At 31.8% G+C, this 25,125-nt stretch overlaps 2 protein-coding genes across 2 annotated transcripts; one reads left to right on the forward strand and one right to left on the reverse strand.

Annotated features, from left to right (window-relative positions):
• The first annotated feature begins 6,529 nt into the window (after positions 1 to 6,529).
• Positions 6,530 to 9,745, forward strand: LOC21405535 (receptor-like protein 12). Its single transcript, XM_024176525.1, has 3 exons — positions 6,530 to 7,929; positions 8,072 to 8,663; positions 8,807 to 9,745. The coding sequence occupies exons 1-3, from the start codon at positions 6,530 to 6,532 to the stop codon at positions 9,743 to 9,745; spliced, it is 2,931 nt and encodes a 976-aa protein (XP_024032293.1).
• Positions 9,746 to 21,072: 11,327 nt separating this feature from the next.
• On the reverse strand, positions 21,073 to 22,669 carry LOC21405537 (F-box/kelch-repeat protein SKIP25). The gene has a single exon (XM_010114704.2). The coding sequence runs from the start codon at positions 22,371 to 22,373 to the stop codon at positions 21,240 to 21,242; it is 1,134 nt and encodes a 377-aa protein (XP_010113006.1). The 5' UTR covers positions 22,374 to 22,669; the 3' UTR covers positions 21,073 to 21,239.
• Positions 22,670 to 25,125: the final 2,456 nt, after the last annotated feature.

Genomic DNA, 25,125 nt, shown 5'->3' on the forward strand with positions numbered 1-25,125 from the left:
TCAATGTATGGCCCGAAGTTTTGGGGCTGGGTGTGGGTTGGGCTTATAATGGCCTGCACACCCCAACCCAATCTGCGCTCTAACTTACCTCTTCTAATATCTAATCCTAGGCAGATTACTTATTTCTAGTCTCTAGTTTCTTCATGTTTGAATTAAGCCTCTATGTTTGCTTTATGTTAAGACTAATTTATGAGTGTAAACTAATTTATGTTCACTTTATGTTTGACGTTGGATGGACTACTTTGCTTCATGTTTGATGTTAGATTGAACTTTGAATTTCTAGATGTTTGAATGTTGGAATTATTATTTCTATTTGATGATGGACTTTGAATGTTGGATTGAACTTTGAGTCTTTGATTCTTTGAATGTTGAAACCGACAACCCAACCCACCCCGCACCGCCCCAACCCAACCCAAACATCATTGGGTTGTGAAATTTTTCTAACATCGTTGGGGCTAAATATGTGCAACCCACACCCTTTGAGGTGGGAGAAGAAAAAGTCCTACCCCATACCAACTCAATCCATGAATAGCCCTAGCTCTAAAACCATCTTGAACGAGTCAATACTTATAGGAAGCATTGACTAATGATCAGTGACTTTAGGAAGTCACTGAAGCATTTTCGACACAGTTTCGAACTAAAGTGACAGATGTTTGTAATGCACATATGAATTTGGGAGGAGGCACGACCCATCAAGTGACCCACAAGCGGATACCCTCACGTGAGTGGGTGAGTCATGTGCAAAGGAAGATGGGAGTAGGGTTGTGCACAGTCCGGTTTAAACCGTCGGTCCGGTTCCATATAAGAACCGTTAAGAAACGGTTTAAAACCGGATCGGACCATTTTCTTAACAGTCCAGTCCGGTTTGTATTTTTTCTAACGGTTCAGACCGGACACGACCATTAAGAATATACATTTAAAAATAAAAAGAAAGTCTTTGAGCATTGTTTTTTTTTTTTGTGAAAAAAAAACCTTTGAGCATTGTTGGTTAATAGTTATAGACTTTTATTTAGGACTACATATTATTGTTATTTGTAACTTTTAGAATGCTAATTTTAGAGGATGATATGCATTATGTAACATATGATTTTGCTAAATTGTTTTTAAAAAGAAAAGGAAAAAAAAACACATACTAACGGTCCAAACGTAATTTAACCGGACCGGACCATTTGTAAATGGTCCGGTCTTATCTCACAAATGGTATGGTTCGGTCTGAATTTTAAGAAACTGTTATTAATGGCCCAATTTGAAAACCTAATGGTTTGAGACCAAACCAGACCATGAACAACCCTAGATGGGAGTAAAATAACTCTCATATCCTTAATTGGATGTTTTATAAGTTAACAACACCCTTATCAATAGCACCGATTTCAATTAATTTTTTCTTTTTGAAAATTTCTCTGCTAGACACTAACAAAATAAAAAATCGAAAAGACTGTTTTCAATCGTCAAATCTGTATTAAAAAATATTTATTATGCACATTTTCTCAATCTAATATGATTTTATCTAGATTTAATGGTACGAATTTGGCCTTACTGGTAAGGCCTCCATACCGGACCCTTTCTTTTTTACAAGCACAAGTTTTTGCTTAAGTTATTTTGTTTTGTAATAAATTTTTTTTTTTTTTTTTTTCAGTTCTATCCAAAAGAATACTTAATAAAGCTATTAATACCCCTAACTAATCTATATACCTGCTAGAAACAAAAATTTCATGTATCCACATCTATTACAATATTTTTAAAAAATAACAATAAAATTCATGCGCATGTTAATCACGTGCTTTCTGCTAGTCTAATAATACATAAAAGAGCCAAAAGTTCTTGAATAGTACTCTACTCTTAAGTTGCCACACGGCGGCTTCTCTTCCTCCTTTCTTTTTTATTTTTCTTTTCCTTCTTTACATTTTTATCTTAATTCTTTTTTACTTTAAATTTTTTCTTTTTATTTTTTTGTTTATGATTTTTTTTTTAATTTTGCTCACTTTGCTCCAATGAACATAATGTCTTTTACATGTGTTTCTATTTATTTCTTTTGTCAATTTTATGAATTTTTTTTGTAGTTTAATTATTTTTACGTGTGTTTTTCTTTTTATGTTCTTCTTTTGTTTTTATGGTTTTTTTTTTTTATTTTGTCAAGGGCTCTTTTATAATTTATTCTTTTCACAACCATCTATATATCAAACCTAACATCTAACGTCTGTAAAAGCAATCAAGTCGACTTAGGAGGCCACGTGTTGGCTTCCTCTTTCTTCTTTTTTTCTTCTCTCTCTTTTTAAATTTTTAAATTTTTTCTTTTTTTGCCAATTGCTTTTTATTTTATTCCTCTTTGAGAACTCTTTTACTTTTTACAATATTCTTTTTTTGAAATACTATCTTTTAATTAAAGTAATCCTTTTGAATATATCCTTACTTTTTTTAATCAAAAACTCCTATATAACTTAAATTCTTTTTTTTTCCTTAACTTTTTCTCTTTTTCTCTTTTTATTTTTTTTATTTTTCTTCTTTTCGTTTGCTTATTGACTTTTTTCTCTAACATTCTTTGACCGTTATATTTTTTTTTTTTACAATAACCTTATTTGGAATACTTTCGTTTCCTCACTTTATTTTAATTAAAATAATTCCTTTTAAATGTCCTAATACTAAAGTTTTTTTTTTCTTGGTAGAAAATTCCTATATAATTTAAATTCTTTTTCAATATGATTTTGAAATTTTTTTTTTCTTGCTCTAAGGACTTACTTCTAATAAGACTACGTGTTTTGATATGAGGATTAAACTTATAAAGATATTCTTTAAATGTGTAGTACGTGACTTAACTAGTATAATAAAAAAACTTGATATAGACGTAGCATAGTTGTATAAACAGAGCCATAGATATCAATGATATGGGGATTACACTTTGAAGTTTAATAAATAAGCGAGAAAAAAACCAACAAAAAAAAAAGTAGAAAAGACATGTCCAAGTATCCAGGTCTTCGACGACTTTTCTAAATGATCCAAATAAACAAGAAAAACTGAAGAAAATGTGGTCAACTTGAATGTTTTATGTGATGTTTGTTTTAAGCATTCGTCTTCAGTTCTTGATTTTTTACAGTATTTTTTTTCATAAAAAATTTAAATTTCAAAAATTAGAATCATCAATCATGGTTTTAAAACCAGAAATTAAACGTCCCATTAATAATGAAGCCTTAAGTGGATACTTTTTGAGTTAACAACATCTTTACCAATAACACCGTTTTCAATTAATTTTTACGTTTTGAAAATTTCTCTGCTAGACACTAACAAAATAAAAAATCAAAAAGATTATTTTTAATCATTAGATCTGTATTAAAAAATATTTATTCTACATATTTTTTTAATTTAATATAATTTTATCTAGATTTAATGGTAAGAATTTGACCCTACCGGTAAGACCTCCCTACCGGAGCAAGACCCTTTCTTTTTTGCAAGCATAAGTTTTTGCTTAAGTTATTTTGTTTTGTAATAAGATTTTTTTTTTTTCCAATTATATCCAAAAGAGTACTTAATAAAGCTATTAATATCCCCAACTAATCTATATACCTGCAAGAAACAAAAATGTCATGTATCCACATCTATTACAATATTTTTTAAAAATGGATAAAATTATTTTGGTATCTCGTGTTAAAGCGAAATATATTCTTGATATCCTATCTTTTTGATAATATTAAAGTGGTATCTCGACGTTTTCAAAAACATCTTTTTGGTACCTTAAAAGTGATTTTTGAGATGTAAAATGACCTTAATACCCTTTTATTTAATTAATCAAAAACTAATAGATCTAGGAAAAATCATGAACTTTTTTATTTTGTTATTTTTTTAAATATTTTAATGCTTTAAAATATTTTCAAAATTTTTTTCAAAAATGTTAATTTCTATTTAATTGATAAGAATAGTAGTTTGGACATTACATGTCCAAAAAATAAGTTGAGGATAGCAAGAAAATATTTTTAAAACGTCAAGGTGCAATCTTAATATTATAAAAAAAAAAACACAAGGTATTAAGAGTATGTTTCACTACAATAAAATGTACTAAAATGATTTTATCCCTTTAAAAAATTACAACAAAATCCTTGCACCTGTTAATCACGTGCTTTATGCTCGTATAGGAAAAATGCTAGATGTAGACGTAGTAAAGTTGTATTAACACAGCCATAGATATCAATGATACGGGGATTACACTTTTTGGTTAGGCGGAAAGGAAATGAATAGAATGGAATATAATTCTAGTTTGATATTTGGTTGGATTTATAAGAAATGAATGGTCATTTAAAAGGAATAGTCATTCACTTATTTTGGGTTAATCATCGTTCATTCCTCACATGGAAGGAATGACCATTCCAAATTCTTTTCTTTGTTTTTTTTTTTCATAATTACCCTTCAATATTATAATATAATTAAAATATACTATATAGTAGTTATATCTTATAATATGTAATATAATATAATAATTAAATTATAATATATTTTTTTAATATTCTATAATAATATATATAATATATCATAATGTAATTATATCTTATAATATAATATATAATAATATTACAACATAATATATATAAAATAATATAATATAATTATAATATTTTAACAAATAATATCATAATTATACTAATAATTCTAATATTATTATTTTATTATATTATATAGTATTAATATAATTATATTTATTATATTATTAATAATATAATAATTAATATAATTAAATATTAATATAATCTTATAAAATTTTATTATATTATATTACATTTTATATATTATAATATTATAATTATATTAACAATTTTAATAATATTGTTATATTATATATCATAATTATATAATAATAATTTTATTATATTATATTACATTTTATATATTATAATATTATAATTATATTAACAATTTTAATAATATTGTTATATTATATATCATAATTATATAATAATAATTTTATTATATTATATTACATTTTATATATTATATTAATTATATTGATATATAAAATATTAATGTTATATATAACATAAAAATAATTTTATCAAAAATATTCATATTTTATTTTATAATATTTCAAAACTTATAATTAAATAAATAAATAAAATATTTTTTTATTTTATTATCATCACTATTTTCATTCTCATTATTATTATCCGTAACACACTTCTAGAAGTTTAATAATTAAGCGAGAGAAAAAAAAAATCGAAAAGACATGCCCAAGTGTCCAGGTCTTCGACGAATTTTTTAAAAGATGGGGCCTCTGGTGGAAATTGCTTATTAGGGCTGCTGACCCTGCCCAAGTATCCAGGTCATCGGCGACTTTTCCAAATGATCCAAATAAACAAAGGAAAAACCGGAGAAAATGTGGTCAACTTGAATGCTTATGACGAAACCTTATTTTAGTCTGTTTCGCTTTAAAGGTCGTTACGATCATAGATTAAAATTATGAGATTATAATTATTTTTAATTTATATATATATTTTATGAAAAAAAATATTATAGTAAATTATGAATCATGATTCAAATCAGAGAATGAATCCTCTAACTAAACAGGACATCAAAATTATGATTTAAAATTATTTTAGATTTATGTCTTATTTAGTTTTAATTTAGAATCAAAATTATTATTCATGATTTTAGATTTAAATTATAATTTTGAAATCAGAATCAGAATCATAGATTTGAACCACTTAAAATTAAAGGTGAATAATTTTAGAATTAGGAGTGATTCATAATTTAAAACATCACATTAGAGTTTAAATCTTGAATTAGAATCATCTAAACTAAATATTGATTTAAGGTGAGTCAAATCAAAACTGCTATTTACTTTTTATAAATAAATACTGATTTGAAATCAGAATCATAAATCCTTATTTCAGTCTGTTTCGCTTTAAAGGTCATTACCGTTTAGTTCATGAATTAAAATTATGAGATTATAATTATTTTTAATTTATGTATATTTTTTTTGAGAGAAAATATTATAGTAAACTATGAATCATCATTCGAATCAGAGAATGAATCCTCTAACTAAACGGGACATCAAAATTATGATTTAAAATTATTTTAGATTTATGTCTTATTTAGTTTTAATTTTAGAATCAAAATTATTATTCATGATTTTAGATTTAAATTCTAGTTTTGAAATCAGAATCAGAATCATAGATTTGAACCACTTAAAATTAAAAGTGAATAATTTTATAATTATGAGTGATTCATAATTTAAAACATCACATTAAAGTTTAAATCTTGAATTAGAATCATCTAAACTAAATATTAATTTAAGGTGAGTCAAATCAAAATTACTATTTACTTTTTATAAATAAATACTGATTTGAAATCAGAATCATAAATCCTTATACCAAACAGCTAGATTGTAGAACCAAAAAAAAAAAAAAACACAGTTTCTTTAACGAATTTACCGTGGTCTGTTGATGGTAGCCATATTCTAGAAAAGAAAAAGGGGAAACATATATTCACTCTCAATAAATAGACAAATCTTCTAATGCAAATATATGTTCCGTGTTTCTGTTTCACGATGAGAAATCTGCTATACTCATGGCCTTCATTGATACTCACCATGTCATTAATGTCACTCAGTTCGGAAGTGTCTGGCCAATGTCTCAGCGACCAGCAATCTTTGTTGCTCGAACTGAAGGAAAGCGTCTTGTCCTATGCTCCTAAGTCGAAGAAGCTGATGCAATGGAATCAGAGCTCAGATTGCTGTTTTTGGGACGGTATAACCTGCGACGAGAAGGGACGCGTGACGGGACTTAATCTGAGCAGTGAATGGATATCTCGAAGGATTGACGATTCTAGTCTCTTCAATCTGAAATATCTCAGCGACCTGGATTTGTCCTTTAACAACTTCAGCTCAGAGATCCCGGCAAGGATTGGTAACCTCACAAACCTGAAATATCTGAGTTTATCAAATGCTGGTTTTGGTGGCCAAATTCCACAACAAATATCACAACTGTTTAAGTTGGTTAGTCTAGATTTCTCCACTCTGCCATTCTTGGAAATTTCTTCACTGAAACTTGAGAACCCAAATTTAAGCATGCTAGTTCAGAAACTCTCCAGCCTTGAAGAACTGTATCTTGATGGGGTAAACATATCAGCACGTGGGAGTGAGTGGTGTGAACCCTTGGCATCTTCCTTGCCTAATCTGCGAGTGTTGAGCTTGTCCAACTGTTTTCTTTCTGGCCCTATTGATCAGTCGCTTGGAAAGCTTCAGTCTTTGTCGGCGATTCACCTGGATAATAACAATTTGTCTTCTCCAATCCCAGGATTCATCACAAGCTTCTCAAACTTGACTTCCTTGCGTCTCAGTTCTTGTGGGTTGTATGGAACTTTTCCCAGAGAGATCTTCCAGGTACCAACACTACAAATTATTGATTTATCAAATAATCAGTTACTCCATGGTTCGTTGCCTGAATTTCCCGGAAATAGCGCACTTCAGAGAGTGGAACTCAGTTCCACTAATTTTTCAGGGAGATTACCATTATCTATTGGTAACGTTACAAACTTGTCTCTATTACACCTTTCCAATTGCCAGTTTAACGAAACGCTTCCAAGTTCTATGGAGCAACTTTCTCAAATTGTTAATGTGGATTTATCAAATAACAAGTTCATCGGTCCAGTCCCATTTTTTAAAATGTCGAAGAACCTGACTCGAAGAGTTCTATCTCACAATAGTTTATCTGGTGAAATTACATCGGGTCACTGGGAAGGCCTCGCGAAGCTTGTTGTTGTTGACTTGGGGGATAATCTTCTCAATGGGAGCATCCCTTCATCTCTGTTTGCACTTCCATCATTGGAAATGGTTCGTTTGTCCTACAACCAATTTGTAGGTCAACTTCCTGAATTTACGAATGCCTCTTCCTCATTACTGGACACCCTCGATTTGAATAGCAACAACCTAGAAGGGCCTATTCCATTGTCCATCTTTGACCTTCAAAACCTTGGCATGCTCTCTCTCTCCTAAAACAAGCTCAACGGTACCATACAACGGTACCATTCGTGGGTTTCGCGCTCTTAGTAGTCTTGATCTATCATACAACAACTTGTCCGTTGTTGCCAGGGGTAATGATCCTACTTGGTCTGCTTTTTCCACCGAGATTAGCACATTAAATCTTGCTTCTTGCAGATTGGGAATATTTCCTAACCTAAAGAACCAAGCAAAGCTTGTCTCTTTGGATCTTTCAGATAACCAAATACAAGGGGAAGTACCTAATTGGGTATGGGAACTTGGGAATGGTTTTCTTTTACATTTAAATCTTTCACATAACAGCCTGACGAGCCTGCAAGAACCTTATTCAGTTCCATATTCTCTGAATGTCCTTGACCTACATGCTAATGATCTCCATGGAGAAATCCCGATTCTACCACCATATGCCGGTTACATAGGTCTATCTAGCAATGCTTTCACTACTATTCCAGCTGACTTTGGTAAGTATCTTCCCTTTGCCTATTTCATCTCCCTTTCAAACAATAGCCTGGCTGGAGTTATACCTGAATCCTTATGCAATGCAAGCTACATTCAAGTTCTTGATTTTTCCGACAACAATTTAAGAGGCGCAATCCCAATTTGTATGTCTGTAATGAGCGAAACTCTTGGGGTACTGAATCTAAGGAGAAACAACTTGACAGGTCGAATTCCTGATGCATTTCCAGTAAATTGTGGTTTAAATACACTCGACCTCAATGGAAATTCATAGAAGGGCATATTCCAAAATCTCTAGCCAATTGCATTAATTTAGAGGTTCTGAACCTTGGGAACAATAACTTGTCAGACAAATTTCCATGTATTCTGAAGAAGATATCTTCCTTGCGGGTTGTTGTTTTACGCTCCAACAAATTTCATGGTCCCATTGGATGCCTTAATACCATTGGAACTTGGACGAAGCTTCAAATTATTGACCTAGCTCACAACAATTTTGATGGTGAACTACCTGGAGAAGGCATGAGAAAATGGGAGGGAATGGCAGTAGTAGGAGATGATGACAACTCAGAGCTCAATCACATACGATTTCAGTTTCTAGAGTTCAGTCCACTATATTATAAAGATTCCATAACAGTTACCCTTAAAGGTCTAGAGTTGAAGCTGCAAAAGATCCTACATGTCTTCACTTCCATTGACCTTTCATGCAACAAGTTTGTTGGAGCAATACCAGAAGAACTAGGACTGCTGCAAGCACTCTATTCCCTCAATTTATCCTACAATGCTCTCACAGGAAAAATCCCTTCATCTGTTGGTAACTTGCGACAACTCGAGTCTTTAGACCTATCGAGCAACTACCTTAATGGAACTATCCCATTGTCGCTTGCAACCCTCAATTTCCTGTCCTTCCTAGACCTCTGCTCTAATCAGCTGGTCGGTATGATCCCCACAGGTATGATCCCCACAGGTACTCAGATTCAGACATTTCCAGCTGATCATTTCGAAGGAAATGAAGGACTATGTGGACCTCCATTGGTAGTAAGTTGCAGCAGCAGTTCCAGCGAGCCAACAAACTTTGTAGCAAAAGCTGCCTCGGGAATTGACTGGAACATGATTGCTGCCAAGATTGGATTCATCGTCGGGTTCGGAAGCATTATTGGCCCGCTATTGTTTCTCCAGAGATTCAGGAGATGGTACTACCAATGCATTGATGACATTACTTTCAGACCTTCCCCCAGGAATGCAAAAGGATTTGGTTCATGTAGAGAGATGTGTTTACATGAATTGAAGAGATATTTGCCTCTTATCATTTAGTTTGGTAAGTAAAATTAGATTCAAGTAGTACGTTTTCCTCCATGCAACTAGTTTAAGTTCTTATGGTATGGAATGAAGCTCATCAGTTTTTTTTTTTTTTTTTTTAAGAAATGGAATAAATGTACTCTGTTATATTAATAGTCTTCAATAATAAAAAGGTACTCTCTGTTTGATGTTTTCTTGTTCTTGTCTATCATTTAGCGATGGAGTCTGATTTACTTTTCTGATATTAGCTAGAGTTTTAAAGTATACTGAATTTTGCAATATAATAAAGAGATGTGCACAAGCACAACGGTGAAAGTATATATATTAGTATGGAAAAGGCTGGTAACTTTCTTATAAAAAAAGTAACACTTTCCAGCTATATATATCAAGTTTATAGTTGTCAAAATTACAATACAATGGAATTGATCCGGTTCCAACTTGTCAAGGGACAAAATGTAATATGGTGCTCCAATCACGATTAATGTCATGGAAAAAAAAAATCACTATTACCGTGGCGTTTTATTAGATGTCTGGACAACAAATGGGACCCAATTTTAGTCACCTTTTTAAAAATTTCCAAGTGAGAGAGCTTCTCCAACATCCAAAGAAAGAGAGAAATAAAAATATGTGGACTTTTTGATGAGAAGATTAAAAGTTGGATAGTTCTATGCAACAAGAAAATTTGAGAGGGTAAGTTGGTCTAATCATGGAAATACATACAAATTTAGTAGTCATGTTTGGTGTTATATAAACATTTTCAAACAAGAAAATGTGTACGTAAATAGGGGTCTATTGTGATTGTTTCTTTAACATATTGACTGATTTTAGCAAGTGGTGGTGGTTCTATTTATTCAGCTCAATTTCAGTTATGCTCAATTAAAGCTCCATCACCTAAAACTTGAGGGGTTTTTTTTTCTTTTTTTCCTTTTAACAATTGAGTCCATCACCAGAATGCAGTTATAGTTGGCGACTGCAAAAGATTCCAGCAATCTTCTCCAGCATTTACCTTTCAAGCAACAATTCGAATCATTTAAAGGGAACTCGCAGGAGTGCTTAGACCTCTCATGGAACTAATAAAACGGAACAATCCCATCATCAATCCAGAAACTTCAGCCCCGTTTTTTTAAAGTTCAAATCAGAGTTCAACTTTTTTGCTATAGTGTTTTTTTTTTTTTTTTTTTTTTTTTAAATTTTGATTTTGAGTTCAAATTTCCCTATCTTTTTTTTTTAAAATAAAACTCTAGGCTTGTAATCTCACGACTAGAACAAATAAGAAACGTATCTCCTAGTTGGATTAGCCATGTCTTTGAATTTATTTTGCGATTACTCGTGTTCTTTTTTTTTTTTTTTTTTTTTTTTTTTGGTAAAGAGTGAAACACATCCGTTTCATCAGGATAAGTAAGAGGACACAAGCCTTGGCTCCACAACTATTTCCATAAGACACCTCAGAGAAAGACGAAATATACAATAAGGGCCCTTCTCTTAGCGTCAATTGCTAAAGGATCTTTCTTCTTAACATAGGAAAAAAGGTAATAATTCCCTTGCAAAAACGGCAAACCGAAATCTGGGAATGCTAAAGGGGGATGAATAAAGGAAAGATATTAGCAAAGTTAGATTTCCAGTGGGGGTACAAAAAAAGTTAAATTAATATAAACAAAAAGGATTTAAATGGTGTGTGAATAAGGATGCATGCTTCCACTCAACGATGAAAATATTGATATTTATGAAAACATCGGTACTTAAATTTTACAGAAATATTGACATCAGTGAAAATTGACGTAAAAAATAAGTTTTCATACTAAAATACTTTATTTTTAAATGAGACTTTAAGAAATCTTAAAATAAATAATAATACATTAGTTAGAATCAAAATATTAATTATTTGATAAATGCATAGTAAAGTGTAATCAAAATCTCATAATTGCTAAGTACACATTCACAAATTAAATAAAAAAAACAAAAAACCAAATAAAAAGGAAGGCTAAGTTCAGATAAAAAAAAGTAAAAAATAACATAACTTTGACATTTTCGAAAAGTGAACTGAAAAATATATATAAAGTCACAGAAATTATCACGAAAAACAGATATTTTCACGAAATTTCCGTAAAATTTTCACGATATTCGGTCTTTTGATACTACTTTTTCTTAGAAATGGATATTTCCGTAAGAATATCGATATTTACAGAAATTTCTGTGAAAATTTTATAATATTTTGCGAAAAACATATTACACCATTATTTCTAAATCGGCACTTCCAAATACGGAAATTTTCAAAAATTTAAATAAAAATGTTAATTTTTTCATCCTTGCTCCCACTAATTCTAACGTAAATCCGTGTTCAGGGAGTAAATATGCCTTGGACTGTGTCCCCTGAACCCAATGGCTCTTTTTAAGTAGGGATATTTATATTTTTATATCTTGTATTTTGGGTTTATTTAAAAACCTTCAATGCTTGATCTCATCCAATATATATCTTCAATTAGATTTAATATACAAATCTATACTTTATCTCGGTCAATAATTAATTTTGACTTTTAAAATGACCAAACTATCCTTAAGAAAAATGAAAATTAAAACTTTCCAATATTAAAAAAACAACAAAAAAACCATTTCAAGGGTATTTTGAGTATTTTTGTGGTCAACACTATAAGTTTAAATTTTTCTTTAAGTTTCTTTTTTTCATTTACCTTTTTTATTCAAGGGTATTTTTGGTTTTTTAAGAAAAAAATTGAAGGTTGACCGTGAAAAAGTATAGATTTGTGTATTAAATCTAATTTAAAAATATATATATATATATATATATATTTGATTAGATTAAAAACCACAAGTATAGATTCTGAAATACCTGGTATAAAATGGTATATGTTCCTTTTAAGTTTTTACCATAATACTAAAACTTTTTACATTTTCCATTCAAAAATAACATATTATTTTTTTCCCTTCTTGAAAATTATAAATTACGACATTTAGATATTTTTTTTGAAATTTCAAAAAGTGTGAAACGACTACAAGTTTTAAAAAGGAAAAACATAAAGGGAAGATTAAAGCAAAATTAGATAACTTAGACCTAGTTCATTTCACCTATTTAAATTTAAAATTTGAGTTGTTACAGTAAAAAGTTCTCAAAAACAACCATATCTAACTTTTTTGTTACAATAAAAAATTCTCATATAAAATTACATCTCAACTCGAATTAAAAATTTACATCAGTGAACTAAACGGGTCTGATTTCTAGTGAGAGTGAATGTGAAGCTGAGATTTGAATTAAGACCTCAAAGGGCCGAAGAAGGTCGCAAAAGCGGGCTGATACAAATAGGGAGAGCATCATGCCAAATACAAACAGAAGAAAATTTATGCCCTAACAGGAAAAAAAATAAAAAGAAAGAAAAAAAAAGTTGAAAGTATTATAAACAAAAAGGATTTAAATATGGTGTGAGTAAGGACATACGCTCTCACTAACCCTAATGAAAATCTGTAACTGATGTTCAGAGAGCAAAGATCCTTATACTGTTCCTGGGGCTCAATGACTCTTTTTAAGTTTTTACTTCAATACTAAAGTCTCAAACTTTTGTACATTTGTTCTTTATTTTCCTTCCTAAAAATTTCAAATTACAACATTTAAATATTTTTTTTTGAAAAGAATAATTATACCTGAGTTTTGGTTTTGAAGTATTTTACATTTCAAATTTAAAATCTCAAATGAATTAATTAACACTCAACTATACTGTTAGTCAAATTCACAATTTTTTGGACTCTTAAACTTAATAATTTGAATCAAACTCTACTATAAGTTTAGTTCATTTAGCAGAAAAAAGCTGAAAGATACGAGTAGATGAACAAAGAAAAAAATATTGTTGCATTATAATCTTAATTCAAAAATTTAGTTTAATTCACACCCCCATTCCAAAAACTTCCTTGCTCCACCACTAGTTCAACTCCATGATTTTTTTCGTTTAAGTATTTTAGTCACGTTAAATAGTTGTTACCTGTTGTTTATTTATTTATGATTGATCATTAATTTGCTTAAGTATTCTTTATATTTAGTATTTATTAGGTATCCAAATTATGTAACACCCCCTAAACTAGCAAGTCATTTATCAATTTAATCATATCATCTAGCTTAAAAAGCGCTACTTCTCATAGACTTTTTATTGCTTAAATATAATCTAACAAGAAAATTTATAGGCAGCGGAATAATAAAAAATAATTAGAATAAAATAGTTAGAGAAAAAAAAAATTATGCTACTATCATTTAATTTTTCATGTTTCTGAAGGGTTTACATCTATATCACAGAATAAAACACAACTCTCTAAACAACATCTCGACTTGTCATGGGACTCATAATCTTATACTCAGCCAATCTTCAGTCCTATTTAGCCAGTAATATAACCAACCTGCATCACAAGCACTAGAGCTAAAAGCTCAATAAGTAGAAACTTATGCGCTAATATGTATTCATTGCATGAGAATGCTGCGAAACACTTCCTTGAGCCAGTCTTTCATTCTTCAATCATTTCTTTCATGAAAACAGTTTTTTCGATACTCTGATAAGATAAGTCGTGGTTTTCGGAACCTGTTCATTATTTCTTTGCTAAATATAAAATAATAATATGAGTTTCCCCTATGGTATCAGTCTTTGTGGTTTTCCTATACTGGAGTTTCGACCTCAAGTATTTACCACCGGTCTTTGGCTTCTCATGCCTATCCAAACGCCAATCAAGTACCATGCTTCATTTTAGGACAAACCTCATTCCCTTTATAACATATTTCATACCATGTGCCATGTCATGAATGCTTAAATGCATTATGAACATGTCACTTTGCCATGCATTCAATATATTTATAAATCAGACAATAAACATATAATGACATTTTATCATGTATTTTCACAAATCACAAAGTACACATAAGAGAGCATGTAATCACATAGATACGGAACAAAACATTCATAATATTGTTCTATACAGTTAACGAATCTACTTACCTCAATTCCACAGATAATATTGTATGTGAAGAATCTAAAGATATTGAAAACTTGACAATATAACACTAACCTGAACACTTAAACATCTAAATGTCTCAATCATGGAGAAGTTATTGCTATAATATTGGCTCTATAAACAAATATATATGTATATATATGTATATATCTCATATCTAAATAATTACAATAGATATTATACATGTCTTTCCATATAATTAGTTCATGCACTGCTATTTTATAAAAGAGAAACTTGCACATATATATACATATGTCACAACCAACACCTCTTCAACATAATTTATTAACCTTATAAAATATTCCATTTATACATAGATAAAGAAAGAGTCAAAATACTAATCAGCTAGGAATATTTGTAACCGGCCCAATAAAATGAGAAAATTTCATTTTGATACTCTGTGTTATATCAAAATATGAGTTTAATATCCTCTGTTTTTAATAATTTCATGCTGGTACCTCAACCTTTTAAAAAATCTTCTTTTAGTAACTCAGGGCGGTTTTTTGGGATACAAAAAGATAAAATTGCCCTTATTATTAAATATATAAAAAATCTTTTTAAAAAATCTTAAACATGCAACCAAGAATTTTGCTGTATGTTTGGGGCAAAATGAAGTTTAGGTGTTTAGTCGCAGGTCTGAGAATTTTTAAAACGTTTTTTTATATTTAATAATAAAGGTAATTTTGTCCTTTTGTGTCATAAAAAACTGTCCTGAGGTACTAAAAGAAGATTTTCTAAAACGTCGAGGTACCGGTATGAAATTATTAAAAGCAGAGGGTACCAAAATCATATTTCGATATAATACATAGTACAAAATGAAATTTTCTCCATAAAATAGTGCTGCCTTCAGCATATGATTTCCTTTAAACCATTAATCACTAAAACATATATTAGGAAAGACAACGAATCAAATAGCTTATGTGTGGAAGTAGAATCTTACTTGGAAACCGCTCACATGAAATAGAAATAGAGCTATCTAGATATTGATGTCTTCTAGGTTTTGGAAAATGCGTATGAAAGGAGAGTGAAACAATGAGGTGGACTAATTGTCGAAGCTCGCATGGAGAGGACTAGAAGTTACGTGAATATAAAAGTAGATATATGTGCATATTTATCTAACTGGATATTTCCTTTATTGTTTTTTTTACAACTCAAACTTAAATTTTATTGTTATAATATTTATTTTTATAAAAATTTAAATTTAATTTTTTTATTATAATATTTTTCTCTCACATACATAACTCAAGTGCTCAATTTGAGTTGCGAAACAAACATACCTTCAGACTTTCAAATATAATGGAACCCGTTTGACAAATGTATTTACACTCATTATTCTAATTCTGCTGTAGTGTTTTCTTCTTACAAATAATTTTTGAATTCAAAAGGTTTCTACTAATAATTTTCTCACAAAATTTTCATCAATAAATAAGAATTACCAATTTAAATGTGTGAAACAAACGAGACCGTATTTACACCGAAATAAATTACTTACCCAACATCATTGGTAACAAAGTAAAAGTAAACATGCTATTAAGATATATTTTTGTAAAATAAAATATTTCATGATCGGATGTCTACATCCACATCTTTATCATCCATATACAATAGGTAGAAATTTGAATCCCGTACCCATTTGGACCAAAACGACACCATTTCGGTCGAAATTCCCCGCCCTTTCTTTTTCAAGTCCTTTATTTTATTTTATTTTTTATTTTTTTATCTTAAAATTTATTTATTTTTTTAATTGTGTCTTTTTTTACCCTTTTTTTATTTTTGTTCTGAATTTTTTTCTTTTATTATTTTCGTTCCTTTTATCCTAAAATTTGTTTATTTCTTCTTTAGCATTTTTTAATTATTTTTCTTTATTTTTGTCCTAAAATTTTACTTTGTTTTTTATTTTAATTTTTTTTTGTCGTAAAACTTATTTATTTATTCATTTTATTCCTTTTCTGAACTTTTTTTATTTTAATTTTGAAATTTTATTTTATTTTTTTTTCATTTTGGTCCATTTTGTATTAAAAATTATAAAACTCATTTATTCTTCATTCTAGTCGTTTTTTGATTCCATTTGTTTAATGTTCGCCCTACGACTTTATCTTTTTGTTATCTCTTTTACCTTAAAACTTATTTATTTTTTCATTTTAGACCTTTTTTTTCTTCTTTAGCTAAAAATTTATTTCTTTTCATTGTTTTCCTTTTTTGAGATTTTAAATTCTGATTTTATATGCTTTTAATAGTAATACAATAATTAAAATTTAACACATAGATTATATGTGAGCACATGGAGTCTAACTAATATATATACAAAATCTCATTATTCGGTTCAGATCAAGCTATCGTACTACTTATTTGGAATTTAAAAATAGCCATTGTACTATAATCACATAAAATAAATACGTTTTCTTTCCCTCATTCAGACAATTCCAAAATTACTGAAAACAATTAAAGAAATTATGATAATTCAAGCACAACCAAAAACTTAAACATATATATGATATAAAAACTCTTAAAGAAACCTAGAAACTCAAAACGTTGGGGTAGGACTTTATTTCAAGTGTTATATCTGTTCAGTTTACATAATTATTTTTATTTTGATTGATTTTAGTCATATCTTACTTCAAAAAATGCACAATCAGTAGATATACTCCAGCATAAAAAGGTCTTAAAAAATGACGACGTTAATTATTTGGCGGATCGTTTTCTTGAGCTTTTTCCAAAAGAAAAAAGTAACAATAATAATAATAATAATAATTATTATTATTATTATGACAACGACGACGACAATATGAAGAAGGGTAAGAGTAAATTGTGTTGTTAAACCCCCATGGTCTAAACTATTCGTTTTTAATAATGGACCTCACATTTTTAATTTTGACAAAATGCACTATAAATTTTAAAATCAGTTACAATTGACGTTTAATAATTGATGATGTTATAAAAATTGACCATTCGAGACACGAGATTTACACGTGATAAATGCATGATTTGAAAAATGTCGATCTTTATCTTAAATGTGCGAATCCCATGTACATTCCTCAGTTATTGGACTTTAATTGCTATTAATTTTAAAGCTCATAATGCATTTTACTAAAATTGAAAGTTTAAAATAACTTATGTAAAAAAACAAAAACAAAAAATTTGGTATAAAATAGTGCAATTTACTGTATTAATAATAAAGGATATAATATCCACACCCCTATATTTATTAAGACACCCATTTCTTAATTAATTTTTGTGAATACATATCTACCTTTTAAGTGAAAGGATATAACATCCATCTTATATCCATACAAATTTTCTCCTTTCTTTTTGAGAATTTAATTTGTCTAAATACCCAATATGTCTTGCGAATCACATTCATCACAACAATTTCTCCCCCAAACTCGATCAATAAATTTAGGTCCTGTTTGTGTTTCGTTAGTTCGAATCAGAACTCAAATTTTTACAGCAGTGTTTTTTCACAAAAATTCAAATTCACTTTTTAATTTAATTTTTTAACTTGAATGAGTGAAATAAATGGGGTTAGCTTTTCAGAATCTTATCAATTTTCTAAACCATTGCAGTCTGAAGAACTGAATAACTGCTGGTAAGATGAAGTAATCTCTTCAAAAGCATCTTCTCCTCAAACTCACTCTCTTTGGATTCTTCATATGATAATTCCATGTTGACTTCCCTATCTTCATGCGAGGGGATGAATGAATACTGAAGTCACAATTGCAACTTTTGTTATATAGCGGGGGCTTGACTCAAAATTTCAAAAGAAGTTTTAGCAAAATTTTTATTATATAGCAATAACTTTTTAATTTTTGAGAGGACAAAATAAAATGCGATGGGTGTATTAGGATATTTGAGGAATTATATGTGACGTTAATATTAAAAATAATTATTTTTACAATTTAACATAGAATATCTTTATTTTAGTGGTAGTTTTGATAAAAATTTGTGGTGTGAATATGTTTTTTCATAATAATAACAATAAACATCCCACATCTTTTTTTATTCCCCCGAAAAGAAAAGATAAAACGTGTGTCGGCCTTGTGGATGATTCAAGATAAGAAAGACCCGTTCACTTCGCTGATTTGAGTTTAGAATTTGAGTTTTATTACAGTAAAAAGTTCTCACAAATAATCACATCTAACTTTTTTATTACAGTAAAAAACTCTCATATAAAATTACATCTCAACTCGAATTCTAAACTCGAATCAGCAAAGTGAACGAGGCCGTCATTCACACACACACACAGATGTATGCATACATTTTTATATTATTTTCCTTCAAAGATATAAGAAAAGTAAAATAATGCAGAAGATGCAGACTGCAGAGCACGGCTTTGAAACTTTCAAGCATTAGATTTCCCCATTAAATTTCTTGGCATTTATTGTCCAAAAGTAGATGCTACATTTATATGTATTTTTTCATTCGTCCCACCATGATAATGGTACTTGTATATTTAATTAAAACTTTTTGTTTTTAACCAGTCTTTTGGTTTTGGTACTATTCTATCGCCAGCTCATACAGTTGAAACTGACACAGGAACACAAAACCAAAACTATTTACGTGTGTATATATATACACATTATATATCACCCCAACTTGACGTTATTACGTCATGAATCCATGATATGACCAGCCACAGGCTTCAACTTCAAGTCCTCAACGTCATCGTGTATTCACAACCATATCTTTTTTCTTACAATGTAGACAAATTTTCACTTTCGGTTCTCGAATACTACCAAACACACTTTGAAAAAAAAAATATATATATATATATATTTTAATCTTCTGACACGTATGTTTTCTTTGATTCCTTGCGTATAATGTGGAAAACGGATAATAGCTTTTGAGGTCCCGTTTAAGCAAGTGACGTTTCGGTCTTCAAATTGATTTCATGGACAAAAATCTTCACGAATCAAAATTTAAGTGACAAATGGTGGTTCAAATTAAAAGAAGTCTTGAGAAAATGTATCACAAATTTAAATAAAAATTACTAATAATCTAAATAAATATCAATAGTTAGATCTAATGGTTGATTTAACACCTCAGCTACTTGAAAGAACTAGGGCAAACTTCTCACCACAGAAACAATGGTGCACCCAATACCTTACCATCCAATTGGCGAGCCTTGTGCCATTGCGCACCACCATCCCCCTCCATCAAGGGAACCAATGCGCCCCCAGCCAATGCCTACACCAGCAACGAGCCCTCCCTTTTTTGAGGTTGGCAAGATCTTTCCTTTTTTTCCTAGCATCGCCACGACCGACCCTTTCTTGCTTTCTCCCCAATCTTACGATCCCCAAACCCCATGGTCCGATTCACTTTACTACCCCACCAGACCTTCCATCGCCGTGAGTTTGTGACCCACACTATACCAAGTCAATAACCTCGCTCCTACTATTCATGATGCTACATAGCACAACGATGTCAATCCGAACCCTTAGTGATGCATGCGAGCCCCCCACCTGCTATGCTAACATAGTTTGGTGACATTACCATCATGTGTCAACACAAATGACCCAAACAAAGACAAACAATTTGAGATTATTTTTTTGCGAAAAAAGTATATAATTTGTTATAATTTTGTACAAAACTGTTATATATGACATTCTAAATAATTAAGTATCATGATGATTTTTTATTTTATCTTTATTAATTGAATGGTAATTGTATATTCTTTAGTATTTTTTTTCCTTTGTTACTTAAAAGCTCAAATTTCTACTTTTAGCCTTTACGCTTAGATCGTTGCCTAGATCGTGTAAGACACATGTATGTCTTTCCGTTCATTTTCATTTACACCACAACTGCCACTTAATTTTAATTTACTAAAGATGTTTGTCTATAAAATTAGTTTATAGACTGGATTGCCACTTGCATAAAAGAATTAGGAACCACCAAGATTATTAACCTAAAAGAATTACTCAGTATGAACTATATATATATATATATAATTAAAAAAACCGACTCTTTATAGTCTAGTTTGATTCTAAACCATTAGGTTTAGGTTTCTCAAATTTCGCTTATTTCATCGATTCGAGTTTAAAATTTGAATTTTTTTATAATAAAAAATTATCAGAAATAATCACATCTAACTTTTTTATTACAGTAAAAAATTCTCACATAAAATTACATTTTAACTCGAATTAAAAATTTAAATTAATGAACTAAACGGCCTAGAAGCATATTGTTTTAACAGCTTGGAGAAATTTCAAATCGATTTAGATAGTTGACAAACCGTTATTATGTGAAACCAAACCGGTGGTCTAAAAACCGTTGAATTAATTTGGTCCGACAGTTTTAAACAAACCGTACCGCTAAGTAAAACCGTAGTTTTTGATTGTGGTGAATCTTCAAATTCCATCAAATTTCATGCCATAAATCCACATATGATTTTAATACGATAACAGTCTACTAAAACCCATGAGCACAATTTTTTTCTTTCATCTTATCACGTAATTCTAAATAAAAAATTATAAAAAATACAAAACTCTGGATATGTAAAAAAATAATAAAATCATTTCCTTGGTTGTACCGGAATGCTCATTCTAGGCAAGACGTGAACCGCCACGGCCTCGAGCCCAGACGGCGTCTCCACCTCCCAAATCCTCCCCGGCGATGGCGACACCACATCCACCACCACAATCCCTCTCCCTCCGCCACAAACGACACAAACCTTCCCTCCGCCGGCGGCGATCTGCTCCGCCCCTCTCAACCTCTCCGACTCCACAACCTTTTCCCAATCATCCCTCTCTTCATCGTACCTCCTCAAAACTCCCTTCGCCTCGTCCACCATGAACATCTCCTCCTCATCCATCGCCGCCGCCGGCCCCCTCCACCCTCCGATCATCCCCGCCGGCATCTCCTCCCACGCGTCCTTCTCGGCGTCGTAAACGACGCCATCCTTCATGGAGCCGCCCTGCACGTTCACCATGCAGAGCTTCCCTCTCCACCCGACGGCGTCAATGGCGTCTCTGCGGAACCTCCCGTTCTTCAGATCACTCACTCTCTCCCAAGCACTTTCTCTCTCTAGATCCCATCTCTCCACCGTCCTCGCGACTTCCTGGGAGAACTGCGACCCGATCCCGCTCGCCACGTAGGCCGAGCCACGGAGCGAGCCGGCGGCGCACCACCGGCGCGGCGCTGCGAGCGGGGGGCCGAAGGCCCACCGCCAGCCGCGCGTGTGGAACACGATGGGCCGGGGGATGGCTGGGGAGAAGTCGGCGGCGGTGGCGGCGAGGATGAGGAGGTCGCCCGCGACGGAGAGGGATTGGATGGGGAGGTTGCGGGAGACGAAGGAGGGGTGGCGGAGGAGGAGGCGGAGAGGGGGATCGGACGGCGGAGGAGGGAGGACGTGCCACGTGGAGGAGATCGGGTCGAAGGAGCGGAAATGAAGGGATTGGTGTGGGGAGGAGGTGGAGAAAAGGGCGTAGAGAGAGAGGAAAGGAGGGAAGGATGGAGTGTAGATGAGGCGGCGCCAGGAGCGGCAGACGGAGAAGAGAGAGAAAGGGGGGAGGAGAGAGAGACAGACTTGGGCTAGGTGGTTGGGAAGGCCTGGGAGGAGGGGATCGAAACCTTCGTTGTCGTTGTCGTTTTGGTGGTGGGGATTGAGTTTTATTCGTTTTGATGCGGGGGAGATGTCGTTGGACATAAAGAGATTCTGATGAGGAGTTTTTGGTTTTGGTATGGAGGAGAGGACAGGAGGATCGAGGCTCCTTTTTGTTGTTGTCCTTTTTTTTTTTTTTCTCTCTCTCTTTGGATTTGGGTTTTGCACTGCTTTGTTTTGCTTCCAACGGACGATAAGGTAGTTCTCATTGGCTGAAAAGTCTTCTGTATTTGCTTGCTATTTTAGAGTTGGACTTCCCAAAAATTAATAAATAATAAATGCCAAAAGTAGCTACTTATCTTTCCATCCATCTTTCTCCTTCTCTGTCTCTTTGCCTTTTCACAAATGTGTTGTTTAATTTATTGTGCCATTTAATTTATAAAGAAACTATTTATATGAGCTAGAGTAGAGGACGTTAGGACTTAGGATTTGACGGCTCTACTTGCTCGGATTTGCGGTAGGCCCCAGATTTCGAATGAAAGCAAGTAATGTTCGTGTACGCACTAAAATTTTATTTATTTTATCGATTTAAATTTTTATAGTAAAAAATTTTAAAAAAATATCACATTTAATTTTTTTTATTATAATAAAAAATTTTTTAAAAATATTACATCTCAATTTAAATTTACGAAATAAATGAGACTTAAAATTTTAAAATTTTTTTATTATAATAAAAAATTAAATTAAATTACTTTTTAAAATATTTTATTATAATAATATTTAAATTTTAAATTTAAATTAGTGAAATGAATCACGCCTCGTTCATTTCGATTATTCGAGTTTAGAATTTGAGTTGAGATGTGATTGTATGTGAGAGCTTTTTACTGTAGCAAAAAAGTTAGATGTGATTGTTTGTGAGAGCTTTTTACTGTAGCAAAACTCAAATTCTAAACTCGAATCAGCGAAACGAACGAGGCCACTTAAAAGAAACATGCGTCTCGTGCATTTAGAACGTGTACTACCAGAAGCTCGAGACTTACAACAAGCTGTACAAAAGCGATCTTCATCCTAAATGGAAGCCTTTTTTAATACGAAAAATAAAATGAGAGATTCTCTGGTGCTACGGTCCTTTTTGGATTGCGCGTAAGCCTGATTGGAATGAAACCGGCAGATTATATTCTTACAGTGAGCAGGTCAAAACCAATTCTGTTGAATTACAAACGAGTAATGTTATTTGTCCGGATTGGGTCATTCTATGTGTCTCATTATGTGGCTATACTAATGAGGCAACACTTAAAACGTGGGCCCCACTGACAATTTTTTTTTAGGGGAATTGAAGGGCTGCAGCAAACGAACAAGGAAGAAACAGAACAACATCGGAGGCAAGCGCATTCCCACGGCGGAGATGGAGAGCCCCCCCCTCAGCGGCGATGGAGAAGATCCCACCTCGGAGGAAGTACGATCCCACCCTTATTCGACGGCGGTGCGAAGCCTCCACCCCTCCATTATCAGTGAATTTTGGGGGATTTTTTTAGGCGATTAGATCAATGATTCAATGGATATTAGGTTATGGGTTAGTGTCTGGTGTAAGTTATGCTCTCATAGGGAGATATTTATCTGATGTATTTTGGTGTTGTTCAGATCTGATGATTTTATTGTGCTTGATCAATATAATAGGGGATATTGAATTGCTCTGCTTGGCCATTCAATCTCTTTTATTATTTTTCTATACAAAATATTTCTGGGTTGCCGCATGTATGTTCTTTTGTTTATATATATATATATATATATATATATTTTTTTTTTTTTTTTTTTTTTTAAAAAAAAGGGAGTTAAAAAATGAAACACTGAGAAAAGTGAGAATGAACCCAAGTGGTTTTGCAGTCTCTTCGGCCTCAAGAATCCCTCAGCCTCTTCTTCGGCAAAACTGCCGGAGGAGAACCGGAGATGGAACTTCATGAAGTCCTACAGAGAAAATGATCCAAACTTTCCTCCAGTTACCCCTACCGACGACCAAGCTGCTACTAGAGCCTCCAACGACGAACTTCCTACAGAAATCCCGTCACTTCACCGCCGACCACCCGAAGCACGACATCTCCTAGCCGCCGCAACCGCCGCGGTCGCCGGAGTTATAAAATTTTAAAATAAATACAATTAAAAAGTATAGAAAAGAAAATACCCAATTTTTTCTTTTTTAAAGAAGAAAAGACCCATTTTTGAATTTGTTTTACTGAGACACAAAAACTTATTTAATTGTTTTCTCACGTGTAATGTTTTTAAAGAAACACGTCACTTCAGAGTTTCATCATCCACGTTCACTCGGGTTCTCTCCCGATTGGCATTGAAATCCCTAGCAACTCCGAGACCGAGCGGCGCATCTGAAGCGGAAGAGGACGCTGGTTTTGAAGAGCCAGACGCCATGGAAGTAATCGGTGGAGCGCCGGTTACTTCGGCCACGACGAGCGACAACCGGCTTACACGAATCCTCGGCGCCGCCCCGACTGAAACCCGTGTTTGGAATCAGTTTGGAACCAATCGTTTCTTTTTTTTTTTTTCACGTTTTTCGAGAAAAAAAAAGAGATTGAGGGGAAAACGTGTTTGGAGGAAAAAGGGAAAGAAAATTGAAAACAATTTTATTTTTTAATTTAGTGTAAAATCACGTAAAAAATGAAAATAATTTAAAGTTATTTTTTATTTTTTTAGATAAGTGCCTTTTTTGTATATGTGAGTAAAAATTATATAATTAAACAGAATTTTAGTTTTTTTTAAATTAAAAATAATCTCTTAATAAAATTACTAAACACATTTTTAAAAATAATTTTTATTTGACATTAAAAACGTTTTTATTTTTAATTTT

Source organism: Morus notabilis, unplaced genomic scaffold (genome assembly GCF_000414095.1).
Source record: "Morus notabilis unplaced genomic scaffold, ASM41409v2 Scaffold552, whole genome shotgun sequence".
Classification (NCBI taxonomy): Eukaryota; Viridiplantae; Streptophyta; class Magnoliopsida; order Rosales; family Moraceae; genus Morus; species Morus notabilis.

Coding starts and splice junctions, on each gene's coding strand:
- LOC21405535 (XM_024176525.1), top strand. CDS start 6,530: ATGAGAAATCTGCTATACTCATGGCCTTCATTGATACTCACCATGTCA. Junction 7,930..8,071: donor CTAGAAGGGCCTATTCCATT/GTCCATCTTTGA, acceptor CGTTGTTGCCAG/GGGTAATGATCCTACTTGGT. Junction 8,664..8,806: donor GAATTCCTGATGCATTTCCA/GTAAATTGTGGT, acceptor TGTATTCTGAAG/AAGATATCTTCCTTGCGGGT.
- LOC21405537 (XM_010114704.2), bottom strand. CDS start 22,373: ATGTCCAACGACATCTCCCCCGCATCAAAACGAATAAAACTCAATCCC.